This window comes from Rhinopithecus roxellana, chromosome 4 (genome assembly GCF_007565055.1).
Source record: "Rhinopithecus roxellana isolate Shanxi Qingling chromosome 4, ASM756505v1, whole genome shotgun sequence".
NCBI classification, from domain to species: Eukaryota; Metazoa; Chordata; class Mammalia; order Primates; family Cercopithecidae; genus Rhinopithecus; species Rhinopithecus roxellana.
In genome coordinates, this window is record NC_044552.1 from 1,765,152 (window position 1) to 1,781,741 (window position 16,590).

General features: G+C 39.6%; 1 protein-coding gene across 7 annotated transcripts in view; it reads left to right on the plus strand.

Annotated features, from left to right (window-relative positions):
* Positions 1–16,590, plus strand: part of KIF13A (kinesin family member 13A) — a 234,687-nt gene that overhangs the window by 79,167 nt on the left and 138,930 nt on the right. For all 7 annotated transcript variants that reach the window (XM_010352723.2, XM_010352715.2, XM_010352719.2 and 4 more), the window contains exon 3: positions 10,611–10,623. In XM_010352723.2, coding sequence (XP_010351025.1) covers positions 10,611–10,623 — 13 coding nt within the window. The remainder of the gene's footprint in view (positions 1–10,610; positions 10,624–16,590) is intronic.

Consider the following 16,590-nt stretch of genomic DNA (forward strand, 5'->3'; position numbering starts at 1 on the left):
GGCTAATTTTTGTATTTTTAATAGAGACGGGATTTCGCCATGTTGGCCAGGCTGGTCTCAAACTCCTCACCTCAGGTGGTCCACCCACCTCGGCCTCCCAAGGTGCTGGAATTATAGGCGTGAGCCACCGCGCCCAGCCAAAAGCCTTTTTTTCTTAAGGGAAAGAACCCTGTTTTAGAAATTCTGTCATTCTTCAGCTCCCAGTACCCTTTTCCTAGATGAAATTTCGTTTGAGCGACGGTGACATTTTGCATGTATGATTCAGGAGGAATATTTGTTGTAACAACAGCAATGGCATCTAACATTTATTGAGCAGTAACTCTGCATGCTAATGGTGTACAGCATTACCCACGTCACCTCATGCCATCCCTCAACAGTGCTGTAGGAGTGCTCTTCTACTCCCATTTTAGAGGCTGAGACTCAGGGGTTGAGTAAACTCGTCCAAGGTCAACATGGCTAGATCATGGCAGAGCTAGGATTGTTTGACCCCCAGTCCTGAATTCCTCATCACTGTGCTTCATTATAGCTTGAAGAACTTTAAGCCAAATATAGTTATGCCAGAAGGAAGTAGTTCAAATATACCAAAGTAGTCCAAAAACAAACCACAAGTCTATCTACTTCAGTACAAAATTAGTTGTTTTTCTTTTTGAGTTTTATTGAAAATGAAAATAGATTAACTGGTAATTTTTTAAAAGGAAGCAGGTTTTTTTTTTTTTTTAAAGAAGGCATATCAGCATTAGCATTTTAAAAAATTGCAAGTGTATTTTGAGTTCATTTTAATTTTATTTCTTTAAGACAGAGTCTCGCTGTGTCGCCTAGGCTGGAGTGCGGTGGCATAACCATGGCTCATTGCAGCCTCAATCTCCCGGGCTCAAGCGATCCTCCCACCTCAGCCTCCTGAATAGCTGGGACTACAGGCACGCACCATCACACCTGGCTGATTTTTAAAAACAATTTTAGTAGAGACAAGGTCTTACTGTGTTGCTCAGGCTGGTCTTGAACTCCTGGGCTCAAGCAGTCCTCCCATCGTGACCTCCCAAAGTGCTGGTATTATAGTCATGAGCCACCGTGCCCGGCCTCAATTAATTTTTAAAACTGTCAACAATATAATAAGTATCAAACGAATTGAAACCATTTTTTCTTCATCCATTCCATCAGGTCTGCTTCGAGGTCTGCTACTGAAGTCCCATGCGGAAAGTCCCTTCATGCTGTGGGGCAGTGGTTCAATCTTTGTAGACGTGGTGGACTGGCTAGGTGGAGGGGGGACAGCACTCAACACGTCTTACAGATTTTTCCTTCAAGTTGTCTTTGTGTTCTGTCTTTCCGCCCTACTTTGTGTCTTGTCCTTGCGGTAGTGTCTTAACTTAACACACCGTGAGGGCTGCAGTTGGTACCAGGCAGAGGCTCACCAGTGCGTGCCTCACTGCTGACTCTAGATGGTGTGGCCTCTTAATTCACGCTTGAGTCTCACCCTCCTAAAACAGATCTAGCCATGTCATTCCCATTGCGCAAACCATCTGTGGCAATTTCTTCTGAGAAAAGGCTGAGTCATCATGGCAGTCAGTGCTGTCTGCGATTTGGTTCTTGTCTATTCTTCCAGCTGTATGGCTCTCAATTACATTCTGTCTACCTGCTGTTCTCTGAACATATCCTGTGCACTCTGGCTTTGTTCCAGCTGTCCTTCTGCCTAGGATTTGCTCCCAACACATCTGCGTCTACATTTTTGTGGCTTTTTTTATACCCCTCTTCAGTGGCCCTCAGTTTCCTACTACCTCAGCAGGAAGTAGTCGTTTGCAGCCTTCTAACTCCATGTTGTCATACCAGTTCCTTTTTTTTTCCATAAATGCCTTTCCTTCTTGGAGGTTCACTCTGTGTAGGTTTCTCCTACACATTCATGAAGGACACAGAAGTGCTAATTCATGCTATTAACCACATGGATAACCCTTGTAAGCATGGATGATCCACATCATTGAACATCCACATGGATTGCTATCCAATCAATACCTAGCCTAAGCTGAAAGAGCTCTCAACCAAATTCTTTGATGCCAGAGAGACAATATACAATAGCAGTTACGTGTACAGTGTGCTCCAGCCAGAGACTGCCTGGATTTGAATCATGGTGATGCCATTAACTGTGATCTTGTGAAAGTCATATAATCTCTATACCTTGTACCTCAGTATTTTTTATTTGAAAAATGATAATAAAGAGAGTTTTTATGTATAGGGTCATTAAATATGTTAAGTGAGTTGAAGCAAATAGTAACAGAAACCTATCTGGCACATAATTAGAACTCAGTAAGTGTTAGCTATTAATTAAAGTAATGATCATCCATTCCAATTCACAGATATACTATATGACCAGGTTAGAGTTTACTACCCTGAAATGTGCTACCTCGGAAATGTTAGGTTCCACTTATCGACTGTAGCATCTTATCTCACCCAGCACCTCTGCATCTTTACTCTTAAATTATATCCAGACCATGAGTTTCTTACCTCTGCTGTTTTCTCCCAGTCTGTCATCCTCCTGACTTGACTTCCTTCTCTACTCAATTCTTGCCCTACCAGGTCTTCTCATGGAACCATAGCTTCCCCTTGCCAGCTGCAAGAATTGTGTTCTTGAAAAGCACTGCAGCACCCAGGAATAGTAACTAATGCCTGTAATCTAAGCCTTACTTTGAGAGGCTGAGGCAGGAGGATTGCTTGAGCCCAGAAGTTCAAGACCAGCCTGGACAATATGCCAAGACCCTGTCTTGACAAAAAAATACAAAAATTAGCTGGGTGTGGTAGTGCACACCTGTAGACCCAGCTACTCAGGAGGCTGAGATGGGAGGCTCTCTTGAGCCCAGGAGGCTGAGGCTACAATGAGCTGATACCACATCATTGCACTCCAGCCTAGGCAGCAGAGCGAGGCCTCCTCCAAAAAAAAAAAAAAAAAAAAAAAAAAGGAAGAAAGGGAAGGAAGGAAGGAGAAAGCGAAACAAAGCATCACAGGCAGTGAGATCAAAGTCTTAGAGGAAATAAGGGGTTAGGAGAAAAAAAATTAGAAAATGACATTAAGCGTATATCCTGAATTTAGTAGATTCTGAATGATCTATCCAGTATTCTTCCAAAACAAACTTGGTGGCATGTCTCTTGAATGAATCAGCCTCTTCACATATTCAGAAAATGTTGCTGTAGTGATTGTAGGTTTGATCATCTGATGGCTCTCTTTTTTAAAATTTTCAAACCAGCCTTTGTCTTGGAACTTAAAGTTTTTGACATTTGCATTCTTCTTGTGATAGGTTTCAAAGGCTCTTCCAGATGCATATGTAACCCCTTCTACTTATTATAATTCATAGAAGCTTTTGTTATATGTTTTCAATGTAGGTAATGTTTGATTATTGATACACAAGTATATAAACTTATCTCCAAACTACACTTAATAAATCTTGATTGAAAATGGTACCTACTGTCCTACAAAACCTCATCCCTATACCATCATCCCAGGTCTCACCTTCTCTGCTAACTGTAGTCTAACTGCTGAGCTTGGCAACAGAACAATCTGTGGCCCTCAAATGAGCTGTGTTCTCTGGTGCTTTTTGCACAGATGATTCTCCCTATTGAGATAACATTTCTTTGGCTTGTCAGCTTGGTGAATTCCTATTAAGTCCTCCTAAATTCTGCTCCAGGCGTTTCTCCTCCAAGAAAATTCCCCCTTTGCCCAGTGAATCCCCTGCTTTTTTGGAGAGCTGCTATGCACTTTATATTGTATTGTGATATGTGTATAAAAAAATCAGTTTCTTGTTTGAAAGGCAAAAAGACTAATTTATTTTTGTATCCCAATAGAGTGGCAGAAAGTGCGTGAGAAATATTTGTTGACTGAACATAGCTCTTCATTCCTGTCTCTGTTGTCACACTTATTACTGTCCACTTAATATTAGTTATACATGTATATGTCAGTCTCTCTTGCATGGTTTTAAGCTTCCGGATGTCAGAGACCATGCCTAATTCCCCTAAATATTCCCTCAAAGCACTCATAATATGCATTGTGGGAGCTGGTATTCAATAAATACTTGCTGATTAGGAGAATACTTAGAACAGGGTTGTCTCATCTTTTGACTTCCCTGGGCCACATTGGAAGAAGAAGAATTGTCTTGGGCCACACACAAAATACACTAATACTAATGATAGCTAATGAGCTAAAAAATAAAAAATAAACCACAAAAGAATCTCATAATGTTTTAATAAAGTTTGCAAATTTGTGTTGGGCTGCATTGAAAGCCGTCCTGGGCCCCTTGAGGCCCGTGGGCCATGGGTTGGGCAAGTTTGACTTAGAAGATTTTGATGACCTGTTTAGTTCTCCAAGTTGGAATTGACAGTCACAGACTTCATAATAAAGAATATGTCCTTAAACTAATTTCCAGGAGGCAAATGCCATGTAACTGTGTATCTTTCAGATCTAGGTTGCAGCCATTTCCAACAATTAATAAAATATTTTAATACATGAAAGAGAAATTTCTGGTTCAGAAGATACTTCTCTGATCACACACATCTCTCAAAGTACTGACTGGTGTAGGCCATTGTACATCAGAGCCTTTGGCTGCCAAACTTCTAAGTAGCTAATTATAGTCAATAAGCTGTAAACAGTGGTCAGAGGACTCCTTGACCCAGTCATCTTTCAGAATGAAGTGTGGGGAAAGAACTTAAGCTGTTTAGGATTTTTACTGTTGTTGTTGCGATAGGCTATTCTCCTTTATTTTAGTCCTCCTTATTGAACTTTCCAGGTCTGTACTACCTACTAAATTAAATACAGACTTCTCCTTTCAAGATCTGTCCCACTATAGGTCCAATTTATCTTTACCATTTTCTTTTTTCTTTTTAAGTCATAGTCTCACTCTCACCCAGGCTGGAATACAGTGGTGCAGTCTCGGCTCACTGCAGCCTCTGCCTCCCAGGTTCAAGTGATTCTCCTGCCTCAGCCTCCTGAGTAGATGGAATTACAGGCATGTACCGCAACACCCGGCTAATTTTTGTATTTTTAGCAGAGATGGGGTTTCACCATCTTGGCCAGGCGGGTCTTGAACTCCTGACCTCAAGTGATCCACCCACCTCAGCCTTCCAAAATGCTGGGATTATAGGCATGAGCCACCACACCTACTACTTTTTTTTTATTTTTAGTAAAGATGGGGGTCTTAGTGTGTTGCCTAGGGTGGTCTTGAACTCCTGGACTCAAGTGATCCTCCCACCTTGGCCTCCCAAATTACTGGGATTACAGGCGTGAGCCACGCCGCCTGGCAACTGTACTGTTTTCTAGTGTTCTCCCTACCCATCCCCGCCAATATACTCTCTGTTCTCATCAAACTGAACCCTTGCCAAGACACCTAGAATATTTTCATTCAAGTACTTTTGCTAACACAATCACTTCTATTAGAAGTAGCCCACATCCCTGTTAGAGTCTTCCCTGTCTTTGAAGACCCTTTCCAGATCCTCTCTCTTCTTGACCACCACATCCTCATGCCTGCATTCAGCTTTGATCCCTCTGTTCTGTGAGTTCTTGTGCCATTTTGTTTATACCTCTTAAAGCACTTACATAAGTATACATTTCAAAAGTCATTTAAAATTTACTTTTCTCTGATAATTGTGTATATTTTTAATAGCAATTTTTTTGTTCATCTCAAATTTTAGCCATACTATGTCAATACCTGAGATTATTGAGCTGCTAGATTTGTTGCAATATGGAAATCCCATTGCATCCTTCAAAATACTTTTTTGTTTATCAAAATCATTGATATGTTTTCCCCAAAATATGTTCCTCCAAGAAAATTCTATGATCAAATAAGTTTGGGGAATGCTGCTGTTGAAATGTTGCATTGAATATGCAAAGAGAGTAACAACATATATTAGCATGTCAAAGTCTCTAAAAAGTACTGCCTTAAAGAAACCCGTATTTAACTGTGTTCAGCAGCATTTCTCAATTTAGTTGATGTCAGAAGCTTTTTAAGGGCTTGACCTTTGTTAACATCCCATTCAATTTCTATGCTTGTGAAATGCTGGTCTAGAGAAATAATTATTTTTAAGTAAGTCATCACAAATATTCTGCATTTTCTGACAGTCTCTGAAGTCTTCACTGCTGTTAAATGCAGGTAGTCTTGCCCCAAAATTGCAGGATTGTGGTGGTGATTTAAGTAAATCCTCACAACTGGATTATATTTAACTCACTAATGTAAAAGAATTATTTCTGAGTTCTTATACTGTACTCAGCCCTACATGAATAGATGGGATTGGGGACAGGGATTATATACCATGTGACCTGGCTTCTGTTTTCAAGGGGTTTAAATCTTAAAGATATATGAGACTCAAATGCAGACAAAGTTACTGAAGGCAACAGAACTTTATGTGTGCCAATAAGTGCTAAGCTGTTTTGTCGACCCTAGGAGTCTTGGGATATTAGAAGTAGTGAAGGCCAAGGTAGTCTCCAAGGCTGGTGAGGAATTGAGAGAGCTGAGCCTTGAACTGTGTCTTCAAGAGTGGGCAGGTATGATCAGGCAGAGTGGAAAGACAAAGTGGGATAAAGGCATGTAAACTGCATGAGTTGTGTGGTAAAATCTCATGGTGTGGGTGACCTGAAAGAGATCAACCTGCTTGTCCTGGGAGAGAAGAGGAGCTTCAGTGTTTTGCAAAAATAGAACTACTATCAATGTAGAAAATAAGAACTGCCCCTCCTTATTTTCTCTCCAAATCCTGGAACCTAGAATGTCTTCTAAAATGTCAAATTGTATTTAGTTTATTTCTTTGGAATATACAAAAGTACTAATACTTGACTACTTAGAGAAGTTCACATGATGAAAAACAAGGATGTTTTGGAGAATGAAGGGGAGGATGGGCATTGGAGAGTAGTCAGAAATAAACACACCTTTAGGCAAGTGTCAATGAAATGCTGTTTTCTAAGGAGTCAGCAACCAAACCTATGTGTCGGGGTCAGTTAGGTCTGTTTCAAGGGATGTTCTTTTTTTAGTTCACTAGATATTTACTGAGCAAAATGATTGCCTCTTTCTGTAATGAAGCCACATAGGTATCTCAACAGTAGTCTGTACTTGACTAACAGTCATGGCTTTGACTGATACAGTCAACAAAAGGCCTTTTTTTTTTTTTTTTTTTTTTGAGACGGAGTCTTGCTCTGTCACCCAGGCAGGAGTGCAGTGTGACCTGATCTTGGCTAACTGCAACCTCTGCCTCCTGGGTTCAAGCAGTTCTCATGCCTCAGCCTCCCTAGTGGCTGGGATTACAGGTGCATGCCACTGTGCCCAGCCCATAATTTTTAAAATACGTGTTTGTATAGTTTGTGTTGAATCTGATAGATGTTTATATTATTCATTCTCATTTCATTTGTTTTTCAACTTGTTAACAGATGAACTTGGTGCATTAAAATGTTAAAGAATTTATTTGTGCGGATAGTGATTCATGAATTGGGCAGCTCCAAACTGGAAGGGGTTTGGGGCTCCACTGAAGGGTCATGAAGGGAAAACTTTTGTAGGGTGAGCTCAGAAGGAAAGCAAAGAAATTATTTGATTGGTTAAAGTTGGAGCAGTTGTTTCATTTGTATTGTCCCAGTGGAAAATTCTTGATTATGTGCCTAATGCTCAGTTGGCTGCTGGTGATTGGAGGTGATTGGCTGAATTTAAGTTTTGTTTTGTTTATATAGAAACCCAGGACCTTGAAGCCATCTCAGCCTGTTAAGTTTATTTTAGTACTTTATATATATGAAAGGGATGAAGATTAAGATTTCATATGTATATGAAATTTTTTATTTTTACATTGTAATATCACATGAGTTTTTTTTTTCCCCTAAAGGATAGCATACTGTATTCGATTATAGTGTCAGTATTACTGATACTGAAAACATTTTTTTTCACAACTGCCCAAGAAGGACATATAGCCTCTAGAGTTTGGGGCAGTAACCTTGAATCTGAATTAGGATGAGTGAGCAGCCCATCACCTCATTCAAACCTTAATAAGGTGTATCAGTGAATGAAGTAGAGGGTGTATCAGTGAATGAAGTACAGTGTATATCAATGAATGAAGTACAGGGTGTATCAATGAATGAAGTACAGTGTATATCAATGAATGAAGTACAGGGTGTATCAATGAATGAAGTACAGTTATGATGTGCTACAGGGTTTACTTTTCCTTCTTTAGCAAGGATCCTTATTCTAAACTGAATATTGAGTAAGTCTGGGTAGCAGCAGATGAGCTTTGTGGCTTCCCTTTTTTCTTTTCTGCCCAGTCTCCATTTATTCTTAACAAGCAGTCTTTACTCAGAAACACAAAAGAAGGTAGCAGAATTATGTTGGTATTCCCATGTTATGGGCTATCTTCTAAGTGATAAAGACTTTTAAAGTGCTTAAAATGCTGAAATAGAATTGGTTTTCTAAGAAGAATGAAGAAAACCTTCTTGGAATGTCAGTGAAGAAAGGATAATTTTGTTGCTGACGGCTAAGAAGGTGAATGCACTACTGGCTACAAACCAGCACTGGTTCATTGCTGCTGGTGGTGGTTATGATTGTGCTGTGGCTGTGGCATAAAGGGCACATATGAGAATTCCAGAGAGCTCACTGGGATTCCCTAGTCTGTCGCAGCCCCGTTGGTTACTGGGTTCATCATAACGTAAATGGGAAACCTACATTTAATTACCTTTGGTCCGTGCTGTTTCATATAATGGCCTTATTGTAACCCAAGTGACTTTTCTTTCCTTTGTTAAATAAAGCAGTGATTTACATGGCTTTTAAAGAATAAAGCAAGCAAAATGAGAAGGTGTAGTCAAAAATGTGGTTCATAAAGTTTTATTATTGTTCTACCTACTTAGAACTGAGGCCTTTCTGAATAGTCTTCCACTTAAGGACATTTTCATGGCAGAAATCTCAAGTTTTTTAACAGTATGGAAATCCATGACTTGCTTAGAATTAAAAACACTTGTGCATTTTTATGTATAACCTCTATAAATATTTATCTTGTTTTAAAGGGTAGACATACAAATATGTTGAGACTTGCTTAATGGCAGCCAGAGATACCAGTTATTCTAGTTCCCCTCTAAAACCTGAAGACAAACATCACATTCCCATTGTGTCTGTCTGAGGGAATGACATAAGGCAATAAGGGGTCATTCTCTTTCAGCTAATTTGTGGAATTTCAAGAAAATGATGTTTCAACTTCATCATTATAGGAATGGGATGATTTTTCTTCCCTGCACTCGGAAGTATAGAATTATGCATGTGATTGGACATTTTTTTCCCCTGCTACTGAGCTCTCAGTTTTGTTCGAGTCCCTCAGAGCTCTGTAAGGAGTGTCACACCCAGTGATGGAGAAAAGGCATCCTGCTGTTTTTGCGTGTACCTTTCTGTGTCCTCTGCCCTGGAAAATCTATTTTCTGAGCCCCATGATTCTATTTCCTAAGAAGGATTAAAGCCATAGGATAAATGCCCCCATTTCTTTTTCATAGTAATTTTACAGTTTATGAATTGAGGATATCAGAGGTTGATCAAGAGTGACTATCAGGAAGGCCAATTCTTGTCTTAGGGTTGCATAACTTAGAAATCATAATTGAGCTCCTTAATTTTGTACATGAAGAAAATATTTACAAAGCAAGTCAACCTAACATTTTACTGCCTTGAAAACTGTTTCCTAGCCAAATGCAGTGGTTCACACCTGTAATCCCAGCACTTTGGGAGGCTGAGGTGGGGGGATTGCTTGAGGTCCGGAGTTTGAGACCAGCCTGGGCAACATAGTGTCTCTTAAGAAAGTAAAAAATTACCCAGGTGTGGTGGCACACACTTGTAGTCCTAGTTATTTGGGAGGCTGAGGTAGGAGGATCAGTTGAGCCCAGGAGTTCAAGGTTGCAGTGAGCCATGATCGCATCACTGCACTCCATCCTGAACAACAAAGTGAGACCCCATCTCTGGAGAAGAAAAGAAAGAAAACTATTTCCTTTTCAGAGTTTTTTCCAGGTGCAGTTTCAGTCATTTCTGAGTTATTAACGTGTAAAAACAGACCTTTTAGCAAGTGCATGTGTGGCTGATGGTGGGGAAAACATGGAAACTTGCTTTTAAATGTCTATTCAGTGTTAAAGTATATGAGTTATTTAAAACCATGGTTTTTAAATGAGAAAAACTCCCACATATATTATGTTAGAGTATATGTATTTATCAAAGGAAAATATGCATATATTTTAACAAAAATATAAGAAAAATTTAAATATAAAAATTGATTTAAAAATATTTAATCACATGCAGTAAGGATTGTGGCATCTTTCTTTATCTTGATGCTCTGCCATTGGCATTTCTTAAAAATCGTTAAAAATATCTGAATGATTGTCTGATTTCATTCTGTGGAACCAAGAGAGAAATCATTATGTCCATGCCATGTTTTTGAGCAAATATTAAGAGTTTATCGCTTCAGTCAGTAATGTGTTTGAATTTGGCTTCTGATCTTCATGAAGAAGAATATCTTTCAGATCATGTTATCAAGGTGCTGAATTTACCTTATGTTTTTTCTCTTTCATTGTTTCCCTCTGATGTGACTGCTGTGTTGACAACCCTCTGTATCCCTGCTGCTGAATTTTTTTTTCCATCATTAAGGAAACCTCCCAAGGTAAGCACTAATATGAAATTTGGCATGTATACTGCTTTAGTTTGCAAAAATCCAGGATTTAATTTATCACTGTAACCCATGTAGAAAATCTGTCTCACTGAGAACTAAAAACAGCATCCTAATTTAAAACTCACACCATGAACAAACAATTAATGTCAGTATTAACGTAAAGTTAGAATGTCAGTCTACATTGACAGAGCACTTTCACACATTATTTCATTCTCGGAATGAATGCTGTAATCTTCAAAGCAAACCTGTCAGATTATTGTTTCTGTTTTCTTGATGATGAAATGAGACTCAGAGAGATGAAATAGCATGTCCAAACTCACAGATTGAGTGAATGGAAGAACTGGAACTGCACAGTATCAACACCCTAGAATATGGAGGAACAACTATGGTAATATCATAGGATGGTAGTTGGTAACCATGATTACTGATTGGACAAACTATCTTTTCCTGGCCCCACTGAGATTAGTTGTTATCATTGGAAAAGTTCTTCACACTTTTAAATAGAGATTCAACGTTCTACCAACTTTATATGCCTCATTGGAGTTCCTAGCCCATCACAATGGCCACTAGTTAGTTTTTTCCCCACCTGCTCTGGCCAACCTTTGATGGCATCTTTACCAGTGAGAAGCCTAGAAGTTAGAGAATAGTTAGAGGAGGGAAGTGGGGGAATATGAGAAGTAAGGAATCTGAATGACCAGCCCCTGAATAACTGAAGATTGATTTTGTTACCAGTGGGCATTTTGTTGAGTATCAGAGGGACACTTAGCACCAAAAGGAATGAGAAATTTGACCAGCCCCTGGCCAGTAATGCTGATTATAGCTGTGTTTCTTGAGATAGGATTAGAACAGGCTTACCTACACAAACTATATGGTTGGAATCTAAGACAAGTTGGGTGATGGTATGGAATCCAGAAAAGACAAAGCTTACTTTCCCCTGGGGTTATGAAGAACAAACCATCTCGGATTATGGAAACCCACTAAAATGCTGCTGTATGCCTTCTCCTCATTTAAGACATTGTCCTTGGCACTAAGAGTTTCAGCTTTAGCAAGGAAGGCATGCATTGAACAAATGATAATGAGATCTGTTAAGAAAGTAGAAATATATAACATATTAGAAAAGTATTGGCAGTGGCATTCTGGCCAAATCTAGGGAATCAGGAGATTCTCCCCGAGCAATTGTCAGTGTAGACATAATCCCTAAAATTGGTCTCTACTAGAATGTGTAAGTGCTGTTTATCTAGTTTTTATATCCCTTGCTGTTGGTTCCCCAAAGTTTCAGAACAGTCAGTCCTGTAGTACAAAGTATTCCCCCACAGCAAAATATCAATGAAATACTGCACAACTCCACATATGCCTGCTTAGTGAAGGAAAAGCACTGAAATGAAAAAGAGACACAAAAACATTTTTAAAAATCACTATTGCTTTGTACACAGGAATGTTCTTGTCACTTTCTAGTGAGCATATATAGCCTAGTGGTTCCCAGCCTTATTTTTGCTGGATATCCTGTTGATTGTTCCTAAGAAGTGTCATGAAATTTTCAAAATAAAATTAAAGCTGAATCACGATGTTAAACAATGCCTATATGCGTGCCATAAGGCACATCTGGAAAGCATAAAGATCATCTTGAAATCAAATAAATGACTCAATAGAATCAAATAAAGATGGACACAAAGTAGATACAGGCCTTGCCTCCTAGAAACCATGTAAATGTTGAAAGAAGGTGGGAAAGAGCAAGGTGCTTTTAATGATGATTATGTAAGAATAAAATTTTATTTAAGACGATGAGATTTGGGCATAAGTAATCAAAAGCATCAGAGAAGCCTGGTTGTTTCGATTTAACAAATAATTATTCTGGGCAGGGGACAGCTGCTGCATGAGTCAGACAGAGTCCTAGCATTCTAATGGGCGTGGGGGGAGGGGAATACTGTTGAACCCTGAACGACACAGGTTTGAACTGCCTAGGTCCACTTATATGCAAATTTTTTTCAACTAAACGCAGATAGAAAATACAGTATTCGTGGGACATGAAACCCATGTATACAGAGGGCCAACTTTTCCTATAGGTGGGTTCCAGGGGACCAACAGAGTAGGACTGGAGTCTGTGTGGACTTCGGTATACATGGGAGTTCCCGAACCAATTTCCCACATATACCAAAAGATGATTGGTATGTGTACAATATAATGTAAAATTGATTATATTAAAGACGAGGTAAAATATTTGTGAAATTCATAGAAAGTTCCTGTTCAGACTTCTGCTGTCAGAAATGACAAACTAAGTAGTTAGCATTACCTTTTCCACTGAGGACAACTAGGACTGGACAAAATATTAAACACTTATGCCTGAAGGCACTGGAGATAAGCCAGGTTAGTGAGGAATTACTAGACCAAGATCTAGAAAGAGGTAAAAATTTAGAGAGATGAACCTAGCGTTTAGATATATGCCATTCAGGAAGGAGCGGCTTAAAGATGGAGCAAATACATATTGCTGACCGCTTTGTGGGGCTGAGGAGGACAAAGTATTAGAGTTCAGGTCCTTCCAGAGGTGGAGTCCTTGCTAATCTCCTTATACTTTGGGTTGGTAAAGTTGATTGAGATGCTGCCAAGGGTAGGGTATGAAGGTGAAACAGAGGTAAACCAGCCATCACATGGATTCTTGTGTGGTTCCAAGTCATTTGTATGATCCAGGAAATCTCAAGCACAAAAATTGGAACAAAGTGATACCAGAATGCAGGTGCCCATAGGCACCTGGCAGAAGTGAATGAAATCCTAAGTCTTTAGTGATTCCACAAACTGTTTTAAAAATACAATGTCCAATACACCGTCAAAGTTAAGGAGGTACATGACAAGATGTGACATGAACAAGAGCCAGCAGAAATAATAAAAATTAGAAATAGACCCATAGATGCTTCAGATGGTCAAATTATTAGACACGAACTCCAAAATAAATATATTTGTTATCTTCAAAGACATAAAATATAAGATTGAAAATGTTGGAGAGAACTAGAAATTATAGAAAGTGGCATAACTGATTTGGAAAATAACCCAATAGAAATAAATCCTCAATCTGAAAAACCCAAAACCGAAATTAATAATTTAGTACAAGGGGTTAGCAGCAGATAGATCCAGCTGCTTTGAATCCATTCTTAAGAAGATCCAAATGCCTAGCTGGTCCAGTTGAGTTAATGATAACTCAGCCATGGTTGAGTTACCATTATTCTTACCCAACTGCTATGCAGGAAAGGTCTCACATCCTTTCTATCAATCCCTGGGACGGTACTCTTTGAATACTATTATTAGTAGTAACAGCTTTCTTTAATTGAGAGGGAGTTGGGATAGGGATGAATAAGTAAAGCATAGGGGAAGCTGTACTGTGTGATACTGTAATGGCAGATATATGACATTATGCATTTGTCAAAATTCATAGAACCATACGGCTCAAAGAGTGGACCCTAATATAAACTGTGGAGTTTAGTTACGAATAATGTATCAATATTGGTTCATCAGTTATAACAAATGTACCACACTAATAAAGATGTTAATAATTGGGGAAACAATTCTTAACAGTAGGGAGTGGGGACAAGCAAGACTATATAGGAACTCTGTACTATCTGCCCAATTTTTCTGTAATCCTAAAACTGCTGTAAAAAACAAAAAGTCGTGATTGTGAAAAAATCACTATAATTCTTATTAACAGAATGAAAAAGAAAAACTATGTGATCATATCCGTAAGATGCAGAAAAAGACCAGGTGCAGTGACTCATGCCTGTAATCTCAGACCTTTGGAAGCCAAGGCAGGAGAATTGTTTGAGACTAGCCTGAGCAACATAGCAAGACCTTGTCTCTACTAAATATAGAAAACAAAAAAAGTTAGCAGGGCATGATGACGTGTGCTTGTAGTCCCAGCTACTTAGGAGGCTGACGTGGGATGATCACTTGGTTACAGTAAGTTGAGGCTGTAGTGAGCTTGATCATGGAACTGCACTCCAGCCTGGGCGACAGACCCCCCAGTCTCAAAAAAAAAAAAAAAAAGGGATGGGACGTGGTGGCTCATGCCTGTAATCCCAGCACTTTGGGAAGCTGAGGTGGGCGGATCACGAGGTCAGGTGATCAAGACCAGCCTGGCTAACACAGTGAAACCCCAACTCAAAAATAGAAAAATTAGCTGGGCATGGTGGCGCGCACCTATAGTCCCAGCTACTTGGGAGGCTGAGGCAGGAGAATCACTTGAACCTGGGAAGCAGAGGTTGCAGTGAGCTGAGATTGCACCACTGCACTCCAGGCTGGGCAACAGAGCAAGACTCCATCTCAAAAAAAAAAAAAGATGCAGGGAAAAAAGCATTTGACAGAATTCATTATTTATTTATGAATTTATGATACAAACTTGCAGCAAGCTAACAGTAGACAGAAACCTCAATATGATAAAAGACCCATGAGAAATCTACATCTGACATCCTATGTAGTAGTAAAAGGCTGAATACTTTCTGCCTAAAATGGGGAATAAGGCAAGGATATTGACCTAACAACTTATATTGTGCATTGACAGGAGGTCCTAGGCAGTGCAGTTAAGCAAGAAAAATAAGTAAAAGAAATTCAAGATGGAAAGGAAGTAGCAAAAGTATATTTACAATAAGGTACCATAAGGTTGTATACTTGGAAAACCTTAAGAAATCTGCAAACAAGCTCCTGCAAGGTGGCAGAAGAAAGGTCAAAATACATTTCTTTATACTGTCAATATACAATACAAAAATAAAATTTTTAACCATCAAAACATCAAAAACATTAAATACTTGGGATACATTGAATGAAAAACATGCAGAGCTTCTGAAAGCCCACATTGGTTATTTGATTGTAGACAGATGTGCCAAGAGATTGAACTAGGAGAGTGTCAACTGTGCTCAGGTAAGGGCAAGGTGTAGAGTTGGACTAAAGGTACATGAAGAGGAATCCTGGGTGACTGAACTGTATTTACCCAGAACACTCCAGACACCAAATATATGGTGTTTTCCCCAGCACCAGTAAACTCTCCAGTTCTCCAAAATCAGCTGAGTGCCTTACTATCTGGTTCAATTCTGGCATGTTACCTGGAGTTAGCACAGACCTACAGGTTAAGGGCTCAGTCCCACAAGGCTGCCTCCACTTTAGATGCCATTCACAAGTCTCAGGTTGCCACCTATACTTCTGACCTACTGGCTATAAATCAAGAGTTCCCATGTCCCCCTCCTCAGGTTCCATAATTTGCTAGAATGACTCACAGAATTCAGGAATGCCCTTTACATAATATCACCAGCTTATGATAAAGGATAAGACTCAGAAAGAGTCAGATGGCAGCAATGCATAGGGCAAGGTATATAGGGCAGCATGAAGCTTCTTTGCCCTTTCTGTGTGTTCTGCCATTCCAGCATCTTCTTGTGTTCAGCAACCCAGATGCTCTCCTATCCTTGTAGTTTAGGGATGTTTATGGAGGCTCCATCACATAGGGCTTAACTGATTGAATCCATTGAACTCAGTCTCTAGCATCTCTCCCCTCCCGGAAGTCAGGAATGGGGCTAAATGTCCCAACCCTCTAATCCTGCCTTGGTCTTCCTGGTAACCCACCCTATCTTGAAGCCACCTAGGGACCCCAGCCACCAGTCATCTCATTAGCATACAAAAGACATTCTTACCACTGCAAAGTATCACCCAGCTGTGACAGGTCTTGATGTCAGGGTTGGACCTTGATACGTTCAATGTCTCTATTGCCTGTTTTGAACAAAGCTTGATCAGTAGGGAAGCTAGCAGTGGTATTCAGTAAAATACATCAGAAAAAAAAGGTAATAAGAGTTTGCACAGGAGTAGTGCCCGTGAGAGTAGGAAAGAGGAAGGGAAGAGTTATGAAAACATTACAGAAATAAAGTAACCAGGACTTTGATGCTAACAGCATATAGGAAAAGACAGTACAGCAAGAGTCAGAGATGTGTC